At 32.6% G+C, this 19,550-nt stretch overlaps 1 protein-coding gene across 1 annotated transcript in view; it reads left to right on the forward strand.

Moving 5' to 3' along the window:
* LOC139481427 (protein mono-ADP-ribosyltransferase PARP14-like) overlaps nt 1-19,550 on the forward strand; it is a 42,593-nt gene that overhangs the window by 21,029 nt on the left and 2,014 nt on the right. Inside the window, exons 8-12 of the mRNA XM_071264751.1 lie at nt 9,477-9,631; nt 13,792-14,077; nt 15,589-15,743; nt 17,771-18,143; nt 18,587-18,735. Of these exons, the coding sequence (XP_071120852.1) occupies nt 9,477-9,631; nt 13,792-14,077; nt 15,589-15,743; nt 17,771-18,143; nt 18,587-18,735 (1,118 nt within the window). The remainder of the gene's footprint in view (nt 1-9,476; nt 9,632-13,791; nt 14,078-15,588; nt 15,744-17,770; nt 18,144-18,586; nt 18,736-19,550) is intronic.

A 19,550-nucleotide genomic window follows, 5' to 3' on the forward strand; every position in this document is an offset into this window, starting at 1 on the left:
TAGCATGGGTTCGAATCCCGGCGAGGGAAGAACCAAAAATTTGCGAAAGCAAATTTACAGATCTAACATTGTTGGGTTGATGTTTAGACGAGTTGTATATATATATATATATATATATATATAGTGTCTAAAAATAGCAACAATCAACATTCAATCTATCTAGGTGTGGATCAGTTTGTAAATAAACTGATGCAGTTACTAAATTAAATTATATAAGTGTCTAAGGCCGTGTTCACATTGACCTAAACTCGGTGTTGTGTAAGTGTAACTCACACGTAAACTAAACAAAATTACGTTCCCATTGATAAAACTCAATGTTTACATGTAGTGTAGATCATGTTTTGTCTACATGCAGTCGATACTCGATGTAGGCCTTGTGTAGATTAAGTGTACACAAAACTAGGCATTTAAAACATTAGTTACACCGTGCATATTTAAAGAAGAAACGATTTTTGAATAAAATTGATATTTATAACAGTTATTAATAAAAGTTCTTTACAAAAATATTTGTCTAAACTTGATAGATATTTTTTTTTAAAACAAACTTAATGTAGCTTTATTGAGCCCTTATCAAGACTCAAAGCAGCATCATGCCGGACACATAATTCATTTCAAAATTAAGGTTTTTTGCCGAATCGACTTGACTTACACAGAAATATTTGCCACTGGTCTTCACTTAAATAAGAGAGCCATGGTGTAGTGCATCGGACTACTAACATAAAGGTTCCTGGTTCGATTCTCGTCTGGGATGAAAATTTCAGGAACTGAATTTTCGGCTCTCCCTTGACACCATTTGCGAGTATGGTCTCGAGGAAACGATGATAGTCCGTCGGAAGGGGACGGTAAATGGCCGACCCGTGTTAAGAGAGAGCCATATCTCTTGCACGTTAAAGACACCCTTGTAGATTTCGAAAAAGAGCAGGCTAATGCCGCTACAAGGCAGCACTCGCACCCGCAAAGTGGAAAGGGATTAATATAAGTTGCAAAACTTGTTTCCCAATTCCACTATTAATAAATATGTTTAAACTAAACTCAAATAACGATTCACTTATAAATGCGTTACTTAAAAAGTGTGAGGTAAATGTATTGTTTGTCTAGTATCTCGGATCCGTAAAATAACACTTAAAACTAAATTAAAAAAAACGTTATCCCCTCCCTTTGCCAAATACTCCTTGGAGAAGAAATACCATTTGAAACAAACAGAAAAGATAGAAATGTAGTGATCCCTAAAATATCAATCCTTCTTCTTCGTCTGTAAACACACTGCTGCAGCCTACGTTTTCTCAAGCTTAATCGAGACATCTTTAGTATCATTAAACTACTTACTACTGCAAATCATCAAAATGTCTTTCATAAAAAAGCAACCACTTAACTTTAAAAAGGCGGGTATTTTGTTTATTTATCTGAGTCAGAAAGTCAGAAATTTTCCCGCGCAAACGTAATATTCAGTTGGTTTTTTTTTCGATGATGGTGATCAATTTTTTTTTTAAACATTTAACACTATATTGTATGGAGAAACTCTTTATTCAGATTTTTTTTAATTATCTGTAGGACCAGATTTTTTTTTATCCAATTGGGGTTCGAAATACCGCACCCCCCCCCCTCCCCCGATTTGAAGTCAAATGATCGTTCCCTTACTACTAGAAAATATGTCCGAAAACTTTGCATTCGGTTCTACGTAATGAACATTTAAATGACATAGAGTTTATAAGTGTGAACAAATCTTATGTACAGGTAACTAAACAAGGTGTATAAATGTGAACAAATTCAATGTGAAACCAATGGCCAGTACATTAAACTAATTGTAAACATGTTTACTGTACATGGAGTTTGGTGTGAACACGGCCTAAGAATGTAACTTTAACACACTAATGAGTGTTATAAAATTTGTTATATTTTATATATTATTCACGCAATGCGTGAATAATATATAAAATATAACAACTAATTTTATAACACTCATTAGTGTGTTAAAGTTACATTCTTAGACACTTATATATATATATATATATATAAGAATAGTTAATGCTAAAACACATACACTACCACACTAATGATAATTACGAGTACTTAAATGTATCAGAAAATGATTCGCAAAAAAGGAAAATTTGTTGACATTTAAACACTAGTCTCTAGAGACCAGAAACTGTGAGTGGTGATGTTGAATTTATCCCTTCTAAAATTTTGCAAACGGCATCACAGTATCATTAATTAATCCGTTTTAGAATACGTGAACTTTCCTTGAAATAGATGTAACACATAATTTGCACTGCAATGGGCAACGCATTTGGCCCTTGTGCATTAGGCTGTGCTTACACTTCCGGTGCATATGATATCACGGCAGGATTTTGGAAGGGTTAGTGTAGTTCAGTCTTTAGATTTCTATATTGTATTTTGTTGACTGTTGTTTATCTTATTTGTAGTTTTATTTTGACACTTTTTTTCATTGTCAGTTTGTCTTTGATCTTATGAGTTGGAGTTTTCATTGTTTGTTTTAAATAATTCAATCATCTTTATTACACTTAATGCTGGTTAACAATTAACAACTTACCTAGCTTACAGCATTGGGTTATGTTTCCCTTGTTTTAGTAAACAGCAAAGATACCGTAATCTCATAGAAGACCGTACTTTGACCTTTATCGGTAGTTTGTACATTTTTCCTTTGATGTGTACTCGCTGATAATGTCAGTATCAGTGGACTGGCCGTGATATAAAAATTATTGGGTTAGTACGCAAATGCCATGCGCGAAAGCAACGCGTAAGGATCTTCTTTCCCCTTTCATTCACAAAATTGTGTGTGATGTTTTTTCGCAGAAACGCACGAGATTTTTGGCGAATGAAACAGTTGACATTGTTTGAAACTTTTACAAAGTCAGTTTAGTATTTTTGAAAATGTGAACAGAAAATGCATGAAAAACCCGATAGACTTTTAAAAAAATGCGTTATATGAAGTACAACTAACATATCGTCCATGCTGAGTTTTTATTCATACAATACCAATATATGGCCTGGTGCTTTTCCAAGTAGTTTTCTTTTTATGTTTCTTGAGAAGTATTTGTTTTACCAGTTCAGTCACTATAAAGTGTTACAGTTCATATTTAAACGCAACACAAATAGTGACCAAAAAGGTACCGCTATCGCATAAGAGAAGCTAGAAAAAAAAAATGAAATCATTCAGATATACAATTTTAAAAGATGTGGTTTCATTGTCAATATGACAGATATTTATAGAACAAAGAACAAAAAAGTGAACCGTGATATTCATATGCGGATCTAGGATAAATTTTAAAAAGGGGGGTAGCCGGGTGCATCAAACTATAAAAGTCTGCTTTGATCAGAATTGTAGCCTTTATAAGTGGTGACTGTGACCCGGGTCGCCTACCCCTAAATTCGCTTCTGAAATTAAAGGTAACCACAGGGCCGTCAAACTCCAAATTTCATATTTCTGGTCCGTGTTGAAAGTAAATGAACATGACTTTTTTGCAAGAATTATAAGCTAAAAATTTGTGACGTCTATTAAAATGTTTGATATAATTATGAAGTCGACAGGAAATGAGCTTGTTCAGTACTTCATGTAGCTGCGGAACCGTAACTCTTATGGTCCTTTTTTATTTATTTTTTACAAGATCGGTCGTTTATATAAATATACAGTGTTAATTTCCATTCTTTAACGCAAGCGTACATTTTAGATAAATAAATTGAATGAAAACTACGGTTTCTTATTTGTGCATTGTGATTAAAAATTCGTATGTATCATTAATTTTATTTGTTTACAACTCTGTCCTGTATTGTTCTGATCGTACTATTGCAAATATTAAATTTCATGACTGTATCATGTGTTTCCATCAATTTACCATAGAACTATCACATGGTCAGGTTTGAAATTAATGGTAAACCCTAGTTTTAAGTGCTTACCGTTTTAAATCATTGACATAACTGCACGACTCGATCCTCAATTGATGGTGGTAAGATAATCGTTGCAAAGAATCCTGTTAAACTTTTGTGAAAGACGGTTTTAATTTTGCAGTGTTGCGAGAGTTTATGTTCTATTTTGAAGGCAATTGTAGTGACCTGCAATACAAGTACCGTTCCATTGAGTTTTGTTATATGTCTTGTGTTTCTGTCTCTAACCTAGGTTTTCTGTATTTGGCAGGTGTAGTGCATCATGACATAAGACATTGTTACTTGTACCATGATGAACTTTCGTGCATGACTGCTGTGTATATTTTTGACAAGAACTATTGACCAGAATATGACTTTTTGACTCTTGACCTATGCACGTTGGGTGTGTCATCGGGATACTGTGTGTATATTACCTTGACCTCAAAATATAATTTTCAATTGACCTTGCTTCTGAATATGTGGCATGTAGATGTATTGTCATAAGTTGGTGAGTCTAGTGGCAATAGAAACTGCATGTGAGCTTTACCTTTGGCCTCAATGTACAACTTGTATATTTTGTTTGAATTAAATGAGGAATTGCCTGATTGGCACTCATACCACATCTTATTATATCTATTTTAGATATAAAGATATATTTGTTAGTTTTGTGTAGCACAACTACCCTTTCCTCAAAATCTGCTTTGTGTTTTTTTGATAAGGAACTCTTTACCAGACTGACTTTTTGACTCTTGACCTCTGCATATTGGGTGTGTCTCTTGGTATGATTACCTTGACGACAAGTCAGGAGTCTCTGGTTTTTTTTTATCTTGTATGTTTTTAATTGTAAGTTCAGTTTAATGTTTTGGAGTTTGAACTAGTACACACTTTGTTTAGGGGCCATCTGACGCCCGCCACCGGTCGAGGGATTCTCACGCTTTGCTGAAGACCCATCGGGGGCCTTCGACTGCTTTCTGCTCTTTTGTCATGTTACTGTCTCTTTTACACATTCCACATTTTCATTCTCAATTTTTAAGAATGTTAGGTTCAAATGAAAACTAAGTCCTTTAATTTCCGTGAACAACTCGAGTGGGTCTCATTGGGGTCTAAGCGTGACACGGGATTGCTGACTGTTTGTAAGCGTTACACGTGAAAGTCAAATTATTGTGCCGTGAAAACGGGAATTGAAGTCTAGCGGGACACGGGAATTTACAAAAAAATGAGAATTGCTTACGTACATAGTGTAAGCGGGATACGGGAATCTGACAAAACAGTAAGCGGGATCCGGGATCAGTACCCCCAACTAGACCCCCATTAGAGAGAACATTTACCGCTTTAGTACAGTTGTGATAGGTAATGCAAAATGTTTTATTAATTTTACCTAAGATTTCATTTCATTTCATGGACATGCAGATATGGATAGTCTGTTTTTACATCTTAAAAATTCACACAGAAGGTATACGCATATCAATAAACAGAACTCAATGCAAAAAACCTTTAAAGTACACTTAGACAGAGAGCTCAATCTAGTGAAACACTTTGTTATGCTGGTCACATGTAACTTGAAATATCGTTGTCTGTTACCAAACTGCACCGAGATCCTGAAAAAATATACAAGTTAATTCTAGAAGTAGAATTCAATGGAAATAAATAGGCTGTTTACTTAAATAAATGTTAAATATGTCAATGGGCCACAGATGCCCCTGTTTGTGAAAAAAAAACATCAGTAAACTTCCATATATAGAAGCAGGATTCACGTTATTTTGACCGTTTTATGACCATAAGCATTATGTGTAAGTTTCAAAATATTTGGTTGAGGCAAACTGAAGTTGAAGAACGGTAACAACATATTTAACATTTTCCTATCTTAAGGCTCCGTGTTGACATTTGTATCATTGGTACTCATACCTTATCTTCTTACATATAATGACTCATGAACAGTAAAGTGACGCCACCCAATATCGCACTTCATAGATCTGTGTTATAGGGGTAATAAGCATTGCGTGTAAGGTTTATATCGTTTGATTGAGTAAAACTTATTTAAGAGAACGGAAACGAAAAATTCGGCATTTTCTGTTTTTATAGGGACACGAATTCTCATAAACGGTAAAAGTGACGCTACCAAATTTCAAATTTTATTTTGTGTTGTGTGGTAATAAGCATTGTCCCAGGTTAGGGGGATGGTGGGGATCCCGCCTTATTCGAGATGTATGTGCCAGTCGCATGTCAGAAACCTGTAATTCAGTGTTTGTCGTTTGTTTATGTGTTTCATATTTGTTTTTCGTTCATTTTTTGTTCGTTTCTATTCTCGTTTAAATTGTTTTACATTGTCATTTCGGTGCCTTTTATAGGTGACTATGAGGTATGACCTTTGCTCATTGTTGAAGACCGTATTGTGACCTATAGTTGTTAATTTCTGTGTCATCTGATCTCTTGTGGAGAGTTCTCATTGGCACTCAAGCCATATTAGATAAAGGGTGGGAATCCCGTTAACAAATTTAACCCCACCTTATTATGTATGTATGTGCCTGTCCCAAGTCAGGAGCCTGTAATTCAGTGATTGTCGTTTGTTTATGTGTTACATATTTCTTTTTTGTACATAAATTAGGCCGTTAGTTCTCTCGTTTGAATTTTTTTACATTGTCATTTCGTAGCCTTTTATAGCTGACTATTGTGTGTGGACTTTGCTCATTGTTGAAGGCCGTATAGTGACCTATAGTTGTTAATTTCTGAGTCATTTGGTCTCTTGTGGAGAGTTCACATTGACACTCATGCCACATTTTCTTTTTTATATTGTGTATAAGATTTGTAGTATTTCCCAATATTGGTTGAGGCAAACTAAAGTTAGGAGAACGGATCTCATTTTTTGGGATGTTCGGGAAGGACGGACTAGGATAACACCTTATGCCTCTCCACTATGGCACCAACACAGAAGTTCTGACTATTGTGCTGGTAATACTCATCCCACTAGCACTGTCATTAACACACACACACACAATTCTATTATAAAAAATATTTAATCTTAATTTTGATTTCTTTTGGGGGGGGGGGGGGGGGGGGGCGAATGATTATATGCATCCCCTTCATAAGGAGTCTCAAATTTGACAAATTTATTGTACATTACATTTTTGTAATATCTTATAGCTTATTTTTCAACTAATTTTAAAGCTTACAAACTTAAATTGATCATCTCTTTCTTTTTATATGTCTTTTAACATTTTGTTTTGAACAAAACGATTTGTTACATATACTTCACATGTATTTATATCAAATCTGGCATTATTACAAAGCCAATTAAATAAAATTCAGTCGAACTTGAAAACAAATATGCAATCATTCAAATATATATGCAAGTCGTTAACTGGTCAAGTGGCTAGATGCAAACATCGTCGGCCAATTGTACGACATGTCGTTTTAAAACTTCTAGAAATATTAACGGAAATAAGGGATGAGTAGAAGAAAAATAAATGAAAACAGAACGACTGAATTAAATAAAAGGATGTTCGATATACTGTATATTTCGGTTTATTTTTAAAATCTATACGATGCTTTATTTTTTTTTATCTAGTTTCCTAATGAAAATAATTAAAAGAGAAGATAAATACCTTACAGCTTCCTTTACCGCCGATGCTGAAATGTGTAATGTCATAAAACAATTTTAGCGTCTTTGACCTACTTTATCTTTTTATTCGGATACTTGCGGTTATCTTCTCCAAGTTCAACGGGAACATTAGAATGATCTAGAATAGAACCCAGATGGAACCAAGAAGTTGGGTTGCTATAACCAAACAACCCGGATGTTGAACCAGTTACCATGGTTTCGAACCAATGAACCAAGGTTCAGAACCAAAAAACCCAGATGAAACCAAGGTTTAGAACCAGAGTGCACGGATAGAACCTAATTGCATTCAGAATTCTCATGAATTTTTATATACCTTCAACGTATTTTCCAAATCATTTATTTATTTAGTATATTTATATATAATTTTGCGGTCCGCAAATAGTTAAAAAATAACATAAGGACCTAAGAGCTACGGTTCCGCAGCTGGTTCAGTACTAGTCCAAAAAATTATGACGTCTGGCCCGGCTATTTTCATTTTTTTCTGGGACGCCTTCCTACGTCCTTGCCAGACGTCATAATTATTTGGACTAGTTCAGTACTGTCAGCTTACATTGCCTCCTGTATAAATGTCTCCTCACAGTGCTTTCTTAAAATTATTGGAAATCAATGTGATCGTTTTCATGATGAACACTGAGCGAATAATGACAAAATAAATGTAATTTTAGCAACTACATTCCTTGGATGGTGTAAACTTCCCACTAACACCATACACCATTATACCATACACCATACACCATTACACCATACACCTTGTACCATTACACCATACACGTTACACCTTTGCCCCATACACGTTACACATTTCACCATACACCATTCCCCATTCTATCTACAAGATTCGAAATTACCCATAACGCAATTAAATTTCAAATATTCAGATTATTATTATTGTTTATGTTTACAATCCGACAAATTAAAATAAAAAGAACTTCGTTTTCAACCAATGAAATGTTGTACACCGTTCATTCACACCATTCCCTATCGCACGTTACACAATCACACCATTCCTCATACACCATTACACCATTCCCCTTACACCATACACCATAGCACCATACACCTTACACCATTGCACCATATGCCATACACCATTATACCATACACGGTTTTTTGGGAAGTTTACACCATCCAAGGGCTGTAAACTAAGTCAAATATGATTATAACTGGTCGTTGAACTCAAAATGATGATCGATGAAAAATCTTTTGATTCATATCGTATCATTCTTATTTCTGATTATCAATATGCTGATGCTTTGTGAAAAATAAAGAAATTTTACTTATCGGTATGATACCATTATATTTGCCATTGTTTGTGTCATGAAAAAGCAGAATATTATTGAAACGCATGCAATAATTCCTTTTCAATACTTTGTGAAAGAGAACGCCATGTTTACTGCACTGTGACAAAATTTCAAATGACGTAATGCAGCCTGTGACGTCAAGTGTAATTCGCCGTGATTCGACGCGAAAAAGAAGTTCGTTTGTTATTTTCTCTATTATTATAGGGATTTTGTTTTTTAGATTACCGAAAAAACAGAATAAAGGACTCTTTGTTTTTAATACTGACTTTATAACAAAAGGTCCTTTATTCTATATATATTGGTTTATTTTTACAAATTTGACTTTGATGGAGAGTTTTCTCAATGGCACTTATATCACATCTTATTATATCTATATATGTATGTGTCTTTCTGTTCTGATAAATAGTAATTCTTCTATTCGAACCAATAAATATATGTATACATATATATATATATATCACAAAACAGAATAAAAATACAAAAAAAGAAACTAGATTAAACGTCAGAATTGAACGAAAACCAAACAAGCGAAGACAAGACAAATAATATTGACTAAATAATAGTAGACAACGAACACAGAAATGTAAAATATATTCCACTGAATTTGTATGAATAATTTTCTACATTATTAGTACATGATATAAAGTTACCTCTACTTTGCTTATTGTCAGCAGTTGGTAGAAATCAAAAAGATTGTGGATATTCAGATGGTGGATGGCATCAGCCAGTACTAACACAAAGAGAGACTACTAACATACAATGTGAAGAACACGTCGAAACGAAAACTGTAAAATATGGAGACATAGTTCCACAAATGACAAATAGACAGGTTCGAATTAAAACACCTTCGTATAAATTATCACGGTAGAAAAATTACGGTTCTGATGATTATAATGTAAATTAGTATAAGATAAATTAAATCAAATCCTACTACTTTTGGCAAACTGTAATTAAATTTATAAAGATAATATCAAGCATACATTTAGCCCGAATGAAAAGTGAGCAAACAAAAATGAGAACCAATCTCAGTCCATGCATTAAAAGCCAAGACTAAGGGTCTGGCTTGTAACGTGAAAATGTATACTGCGAGCTATAGTTCCTCACATTCACGTAATTTTGCCACTGGTGGATAGTTGTCTCGTTGATAATCATACTACATCTCCTTACTTCTAGATCTTTACGAAAACAAATGAACAGTGTATCGTACAAATTTTTAGTGGAACTGAATATAAAGACCAGAAGACAAATGTTAATTTCAAACACACGGGATAGGTTATTTCATAGAATTGTACCATTCGGCAAACTCTGTCAACTGTTTGATAGATGTTTACAGTGGAAAGGTCACAGCTAAAAAGTTGAATCATATCATCGTTTGTCTTAAAGATTACTTTCATCCGATTCTCATCTTAAATTTCTTGATATTTAAAGATACGATACAAACTTTCCTGTATCAATGATGTGCTCAAGATTTATAGATGGATAATGGTGTTATTCCAACCAGTAACGTTGTATTGTATTTCCTTTTGAACATTTTACACATTTAGGTCGTCCTTAATATATTTCTTTTTGGATTATAAACCATGTTATGTTTCCCCTATTTTTGTGTGGATTGTGCCTTGTATATCTATTCTCTCATTCTTATTTTTAAATTCGGGTATATATCAATTAAATTATGAGTGCAAATAGTTTTTCACCTCTGCACTATTACATAAAAAGCTGACTACTTTGTCCATGCTTTCAACAAAAAAATAAAACTTATGCCAGGAAACGTCGATTAATATCATGTAGACAAATCGACGTCTGGTGTGTTTAATCATAAGCCATGTATCTTAAATGAGGTTTTGTATATGTACATAAATAGTTTGCAATATTCTTTTCGAATCTAACCTCTTTGTTTTTTTTTATTTTGTTCACTGATTTAACTCAATTAATTTTAACAAAAAGATTTTTACTCTATAACGCCTGTACTATAGACGACAAGAAAAACAGTACTTCAAAGTTAAATCATAAAACTCCGAGGAAACTTCAACTAGGAAAGTTCCTTATCGAATGGTTAAATCAAAAGCTGAAACACATCAAACGAATGGGTAACAACTGTCATATTCCTGACTGGGTACATAGACATATTAACACACGTGAACATAATAACATCGAATCAAATAATGCAACTGTTATCCGTTAATATGAATTGTCAAATTGAACATTTCAACTTAAACGATGAACTAAGTCGTAGAATTTGATTAATAAATTCTAATTTAATCACCAATACTGTTTAGATTATCAAATATTCTTTTTTTTTTTGCCCGAACTTGATAGGGAAGATTCCTGTTTGCAAACTCATTTAGTGAAATTTCTTTTTTTTAATTGTAAATCAAGTAACAGTTACTTTTGACAATTGACTTTTATATGTACCACGATGGTCATTTAAAATTCATTATTGCTTTTAATGTTTCAATATACATGTTTATCAAATCTTTGGAATTAAAAAGTTTCGATTAACTCGTCATCGTTTTGTGTATTTGATATTAGATCTGTTCGACGGTCAATCGGTTATATTGTTAAACATTGACAGCACTTATATAAATTGCGCATATTTACAAATATAATTTCACAGTTGTACTTCAGAGTAGATTTTATGGAGCGATAGTTTGAGCAATTCTGAAAAAAAAATAGCTTGTGCAATTCTCAAATTAATTTGATTATATCATGTTAATACAGATAAGGAATGGATGAAATTATAACTGCATTTTCAATTCTGAATAAGAATACAATATTTAGATCATAACCAAAACACAATTGACTTTACAACAACATGATTGTTTTACATTTTAACACATATCTATTCAGGAAATGCCATTTCTGTGTAGCAAAAATTCAGGAGATAATGTGTATGTGGTAGATGTATATATCCTAGTTGATTGGGTCAAAATGGAAAAGTTAAGTTCATCCCTTTCAAAGTTTTTAAGGATTCGATCTTACATTTGTTGGCTGTGAAAAGACATCTATATCATAGATGATCACGGACATGTTCTATTGTAGCCCCAATCCCGGTCACTGCCACCGTTCTGACATCGCTGAATACGACTTATCGGTGAGTTTTTTTTATTTGCAACAGAACAGTTGCAACTTGTGCAGTAGGAACTACTAGTCCTTGTGTTTAAGTCTTAGTTAACCCTTAAAGGGGCACCAACTGTCAAATTCATGGTCACCGATTTGACTCAAATTCTCATTTTTGATTTATAACAATGTAAAACATTTATCCAAACTATCAAAAGTCTAAAATAAACAGTTTACAGAGCATGGGGTAGATAATATATAGGTTCGTTTCGTGTGTATTTTATTTCAGATGCCATCTAATTAACTATCGATTTGACCTCAGATGACCATATAAGCAATGTTAACATAAATAAAGACATGAATAGATTAAACTAACACGTGCAATTGGAGTTTTATAGGTCTGTTTTATTTTATTTTATATCTTAAAAATAGACGTTTCTCATTGATTTTAACCGTAAAAGAATTACTTTATGTGCATCGAATTAGTAATCAAATGATTTACCGTAGTTTCACTATAATTGTTGACATTCTTTTTCTTTACATAACCAGTACATGTACAATGCATGCATTGTCAATCTCTAGCTAGGGGTTAAATTGAAGTTCACATGAATAATCATGGTATTATCTAACTGTTTTTGACTAAATGTTTACTAGTTGCCCACTTCGAATCTTTTCTATTTCTTATAAAGCACGATACGGACAGTAGACAAATATTATAGACCAAAGGTTTCGTTATATTTTCAATCGGATAATACTTGTTTGTGATTTTTCATTACATTTTGAAACACATCCCTTTCCATCATCGTCTCGAATCAATTAGTGTTTGACTAGATTGTAAACATTTTTCTTGTTAATTTTACCTGGTAATACTATTTGTAATGCGTTTTTGTTATCTAATCTTTACTTATTCAGGGTTATATCTAGTCCTTATACCGGCTTTGATAAGTTTACTATAAATTTTCTCTTCTGCGTTCTAAGAACATCACAATTATTTATTTACTTTCTCCATTCATACCGTATATATACCTAACAACAAAATTATTTTCGTTCACCTGTATATAATATTATTGTAAATGGCGGATTTTTGGTTCAGGGTTATTGTTGTTTTTCTACATTTTACAGCGTAATAATACTGTTACTTTGATTATTCATTCCTTATTTGATTTTGTTTTTACATTGTATCATAGATCAAATTTGTTCGTTCAGTGTACACAATGTATGTCTACTTGTGTTATTATGTCTTTTGATTGAGTAAAGTCATTTGAATAGATATTTTATACTGTATATTTCTTTGTTTAGACAGCTTAGTCCGTTTCGGTGTGTGTTACATTTTAATGTTGTGTCGTTGTTCTCCTCTTATATTTAATGCGTTTCCCTCAGTTTTAGTTTGTTACCCCGATTTTGTTTTTTGTCCATGGATTTATGAGTTTTGAACAGCGGTATACTACTGTTGCCTTTATTTGTGATGTTACACTATTGTTTCATATAAGGTTGCATATTGGTACCTTTTTAAACGTTTAAACTCGCTGAAATTGTTTGAACCTATCCTTTGTCAGGAATCTGATGTTCAATAGTTTTTTTTGTTAAGATAATACCTTTGGTTTCCCGTTTATAGGGTTTTATATTGGGCATTTGTGGGGCCCTTGATAGCTTACTGTTCGGCCTGATCTAAGGTTCTGTATTAAAAACCGTACTTTGACCTAAAATGGTTGGGTTTTGTAGATTGTGACTTGGATGGAAAGTAATATCATTGGCACTCATATCACATCTTCTTATATCTAATCAAAGCATTTCACCACATTTCGCAGAATTGTCAAATCTTTACAAAATGCAATTACACGTAAAAGTGAATAATTTGTATTTAAAATAAACAAAAAACTATTTTAAAATAACTTGTAAACTTGTGTACTAAATGTTCATGTATCATTCCAGCCATTTGAAGGCGAAATGAAGAAATATCAAACTATACGAAACAAGCCATCAACACACTCATCGATGGATAATTCATCAAATATTGGGTCTTCGTTTCAAGTACGTGAATCTCAATCATATGTCAAGTCTAGAGGTGAACAAAACGATCTATTCGAAAATGTTTTACAACATCACAGCCAATATAGAAGGTCTCATTCCTCTAGATCTCTGCCACAATTTAAATATGAAGCTTTTTCACCTGAGTTGTATTATGATGATCCTTATCCTGGGAAAAGTCCGTCGGCTGGTAATGTATTCTTTACGTTTTTATAGAGTCCACCACTGAATCAAGGGAGATATATTTTTCTGACAGTTTTTTTTTTAAATTAAAAAAACCAACCGTAATGTTGAACGAGATATGGTGTTGAAATTTTTTTAATTAATGGTTAATAAATGATATGTAGGCACATTTCCTTTTTTATGATTTGCAATCAGTAACAAGTAAATCGTGTTCTTTGTATAACACCAACATACATAACAGTGGCAAAATCAGAAAAAAGGCAAATGAAAAAAACAACAAAACTTGAACTTTAATCAATAAAGAATTTGAATCAAAAGAACAACGTGATGAAAGTATAAAATATGAACCATTTTGGAAAAGAATATTCGTGTTTACCTTTTGCTTAAACACATGCAGAAAAGGAAAATTTGTTGCCATTTAAACACTAGTCTTTAACGACATGACACTTTTAGTGTCGAAGATGAAGTTATCCTTTCGACAATGTTATGGACGCCATCATGATATCGCCAATTAACCGATTTAGAATATCTGAACTTTACCTGCAATATGACATCACCGAATTATATTATCAAAGAATTTGCACTTAAATGGGCAACATATGTGGCACTTGTGCATCAGGCTCTGCTTACATTTCTGATGCCCATGATATCACGACTTGTTTTTTGATGGGTGAGTGTTGCTCCTTCTTTAGTTTTCTATAATATATTTTGCTGACTGTTCTTTATCTTATCTGTAGTATTTCTTTTGGTACTTTTTGCCATGATCAGATGGAGTTTGCAGTAACCTGTAAATTTTGCTTTTGAAGATACAGTGAAATTTTGTTTTTTGAAGATACAGTAAAATTTTGTTTTTCAAGATATAGTAATCAAGTTCTGAAAAACAATTTTCTCTCGGTTTAGTGTTATGGTATTGATGATATTGTTAATCTATGTTTTAAATTAAGAATGGGAATGAGGAATGTGTCAACGAGACAACGACCCGACCAAAGAGCAGACAACATCCGAAGACAACTAATGGGTCTTCAATGCAACGAGAAACTCCCGCATCTGAGGTGTGCTTCAGCCGACCCCTAAACAAAAATGTATACTAGTTCAGTGATAATGGACGTCGTACATATATATCCATCTATGTGTCCTTCTTCTCTGATTAATAGAAATTCTTCTATTCGTACAAATAGAAAAAAGTAAAATCACAAAAATACTGAACTCAGAGGAAAATCAAATTGGAAAGTCCCTAATCACATGGCAAAATCAAAAGACAAAACACAGCAAACACGAATAGACAAGAACTCTCATATTCTATATAAATCACAAATCAAAGAAAAAAAAAGAAAAAAACGAAAACGAATCTAGATTAAAAATTGAAATTAAAAGAATACAAGACAAGACAACTAATATAACAAAAATTATAGAAGACAACGACCGAAGAAATATAACATATATTCAAATAAATTTGTATAAGTAATTTTCTTAATTATTTGTACAAGATGTAATATTAAGTCTACTTTTTATTGTCAGTTGGTCCACATGAAATAGATTGCGGATATCCGGATGACGGGTGGCATCAGTCAGTACTAACACCAAAGGAACGTACTGATAAAGAATGTGAAGAACACGTCGAAATGGAAATTGTGAAATATGGAGACATAGTTCGGCAATTGCAAAATAGACAGGTTCGACTTAACACAGACTTTCGTATTAATCTTTACAGTTGAAAAATCGCGGTTCTGCTGAATATAAATATGATTACCAAATAGTTAATTAAATAAATAACTTGTGTTATAGGTTACATTTCTGTAAATATTGACAATGCAATTTCCCATAGGAACTGCTTTTACGGCTAAAACTGTACCTCTTTTACTATGAGGTTTTGAAAACAATCTTATCCTAGAATTGAAAGATCATATCCACTACATTTTTTTTCAAAGGTCAAAATATAGGGCTGTGCGGCATATTTTCAACGTTTATATGCCCTGAACTTCACAGAGTTTAAACAAACACTAATTTTTAAAAACCTACCCCTACCTCGAATAAAGGATTACCACAGATTTCAATATAAACAATATGCACATGTATATTTACTGGTAACATTCCCAAGTTAAGTCTCTATGAGATGGAACACAGAGAGCATAACTGAGAACCAGTATGTAAACAAAATTAATTTTCTATGAATATTCTAAATCTCCCCAAAAGAGGCGTGGTTTTAGAAACAGCTGTATTTACAAAGTGCAACCTATAGACTCAGTAACTGTTACCATTCTTTTTTATTTTCAGTTGCGGTGTTACTTTTATCCCCTATTCTGTTATGTGGTTTTGCAAGATGTCGCTTTGAATTTTGGCATATGACAGTTATTGCGCGTTTGAGATGACCCTATTAGCGACAAATCTATTTTACCAAATTGCTCTCGATATTCTCAGCATGTTTCGTCTAATTTAGAAGGAAGCGATACGAGAACTCCACATGATAGTTATTTCCCCTAATGCATTTGAAACAAGTGATATGCATTTGTAACTGGTAAACTATAAGTGATAGAGACCTAGGGTCTGTGGATTTCAGGGATCCAAAGCATTCAAAACTAGGTCAAGGTCAAAAGTGAAAGTCAAATTCTAAATCTTTACTTTTTCTTGTTCCTTGATCTCATCTGTCACTTTGAAAGATATATATAAAAGAACTTGTCCAGAATGTTTGTCTACTTGTAATTGAGATATGACACATTTGTTCTGAAACAATCCAATAACATCATGTAAGAGTTCAAATAATTATTTCTTCAACATGGTACATGATAAAGCCATAGTGTCTTTTGCAAACTGTTGGTTGACATTTGACCTTAAGAAAATATCAACCGGAAATGACCTTGAGTAAGCCAAAAGTAGCTAATTAGTACTTATTTCGTGGAAAAGAACATATGAGCTATATTTCTTTTAAATCTGCATACAATCACCTATCATTTGGGACCTGAAGTGATATTCACTAACCTAAAATACCTAATAGCTGCCTTATTACAGGGAAAAGTTTATAGAGATCATATATTTTTGAAATCAGTATAGATAAAGCTATCTAATGGAACCAAAATTGAAATGTTTTAAACCGGACGTTTGCAATTATTTACCTTATTTCAAGAACAAATATATAGAAAAATTTATTTATTGAAAAAAAACATGAGCTTGGACTCCAATAGTAACTTTCAGTAAACCGAGAGTAGCTTCTCATCAATAATTTATAAAATTGATTTGGAAAGAATTACAATTGTTCTTTGAACATTTATTTTTGTTGTTGTTGATACTTCACTCTTCGATATATAGATAGAGGAAAGCTGATTACTAAACACATCAACTTTTTACATTCTTATGTTTATAAATAACTCATATCAGAACCGTTGTAGATTAATATTTAACAATTTTCTAGGTCTCTTCCTCATTTAATTATGACCATAGTTTTCCTCATATTCACATTCAGATTTCATATATGGTACATGTATCAGTTAAATGGGCTACATTGAAGACCTATTGGTGGCCTTCGGCTGTTGTCTGCTCTATGGTCGGGTTGTTGTCGCTTTGACACATTCCCCATTTCCTTTCTCAATTTTATTGAATAAGTCAGAATATACTACATTACAGAAAAAAGCCAATGCTGACGATACCTCATATTAATCTTAAATCAATGCTATAAATTAATTTTGTTTCCGTTTTTATATTTTAGAATTTATTGCATTGTAAGGCAGATAAGAGTATTGAAATAAGAATAGAAATGGATGGTAAAATAGTTGTCTCTGGTCCGAAAAGTTGCGTCTTCAAAACCAAACGGTCTATTAAATCATATTTGAAAAGAATAGAAAAGGCCGAAGAGTTTTCGCAGTACGTGGAATGGGGATATCTTAACCACAATGGACAAGTTGAACTCTTCGAAAAGCTTTTAAGTTACGATTTAGAAAGCAAATATAAGGAAAATATTAAATCAACAAAGTTTGACCACGATGGAGCATTGTTGTTAGTTAACTACAGGTCAATGCTGATGTGGTATGAAGGTGCCAATGAAACTAAATACAAAATTTCTAGGTTCCCAAAAGACTCAGGTGAGATTACAGTAAGCTCTATAACAACATAGTTAAACATTATATTTCACTAGCATGCCCCTTAATACACTTAAAGCATTATGGTTTAATTTAGCATTGCACAGTTTGTTTTTAAATAATTAGTCGCCCTGTAAAGTGAAAAGCGCTTAATTCCTTTATAACATTTTTCATATGTTTTTTAACATTTTGTTCATACTATTAATATGGTTTAAGAATAGGTAGCGATCTATCGATTGACCGCGAGAAAGTTGCACTGTTCCTCAACTTCATACCATATTTGGCGTTTTGATTTTTTTTAATCAAGCATCACTTTTGAGTATGTTTAAATTAGACACGCGTTTAGCATACAAAATTGTTATGTCTGATAACTATGATGAGTTAGTTTACATATAATACTCATTTACATATACATTATACATACAATTTTCATTATTTATAAATAGTCTCATCGAATGTTTGTTTTCCATCTACCTGGACAAATTTGCGTCTTGGGTTGCAGTGTTTTGAACAGGAAGTTGAAAGCGGAGATGCAATTCGTAATTTTCTCAGGGAAAAATTTCAGCAAGCCAGAGGAAACATCAAGATATTAAAGGTATCATTTCAAAAAATATGGAAAAATAAAAATCATTTTTTTTTATATCAACTGCTGCGTAGAATGCCTTTGACAATTTTCTTCACAAAAAAATGATGAGTAAATTTGTTGGTTAGTTATTTAACATTTAATGTCATGGAATAGAAGAGCGCGGTCAAAACAATGAATAAACATTGAAACAAACTTACAATGACTAGTACGTGTATTGCAGAAATCATTTTTATCATCGTGTTATAAACATAACAAATGTTAAGATTTAATATTTTTCATGCCTGCAATATTTTCAGCTTCAGAATTATTCTTAATTGTTCTTAATTGTTCAATATAGTTCGAGATCATTTGTTTTCCAATAAAAACAAAACAATTTCTTCTACATATTATTTATTACAAAGTAATCTATCTATCAGATATGCAACATTTTATTCAATATTTAAAATTTTCTATTATTGTTATCAATGTAGAGATCCTTATTATGACTTGGATGGATATTTGTATCTTTAGCACTCATACTATATCTTCTTTTATCTATTTATTGAGGAAATGCACACTGGTGCAGTAAATCATAAACCGTTAATGTTATTTACATCTGTTTAAAAAAAGCCTACTTCCTAATTATTCCAGTAGGAATATGATAATGTGGTATGAGACAATTCTCCTCATACTAAAACCACTAATAAAGAGTATAATCATATATGCTCGACGACATTTTTGATACATTTATTCCGTTTATCTGTCTTACAATGTATGTAGACGAAATGCGCGACTGACGTAACACATTATAAGTCTGTATTATTTAGGATTAGCCTAGAAAATAA

The sequence above is a fragment of the Mytilus edulis genome, chromosome 7 (assembly GCF_963676685.1).
Source record: "Mytilus edulis chromosome 7, xbMytEdul2.2, whole genome shotgun sequence".
Taxonomy (NCBI): domain Eukaryota; kingdom Metazoa; phylum Mollusca; class Bivalvia; order Mytilida; family Mytilidae; genus Mytilus; species Mytilus edulis.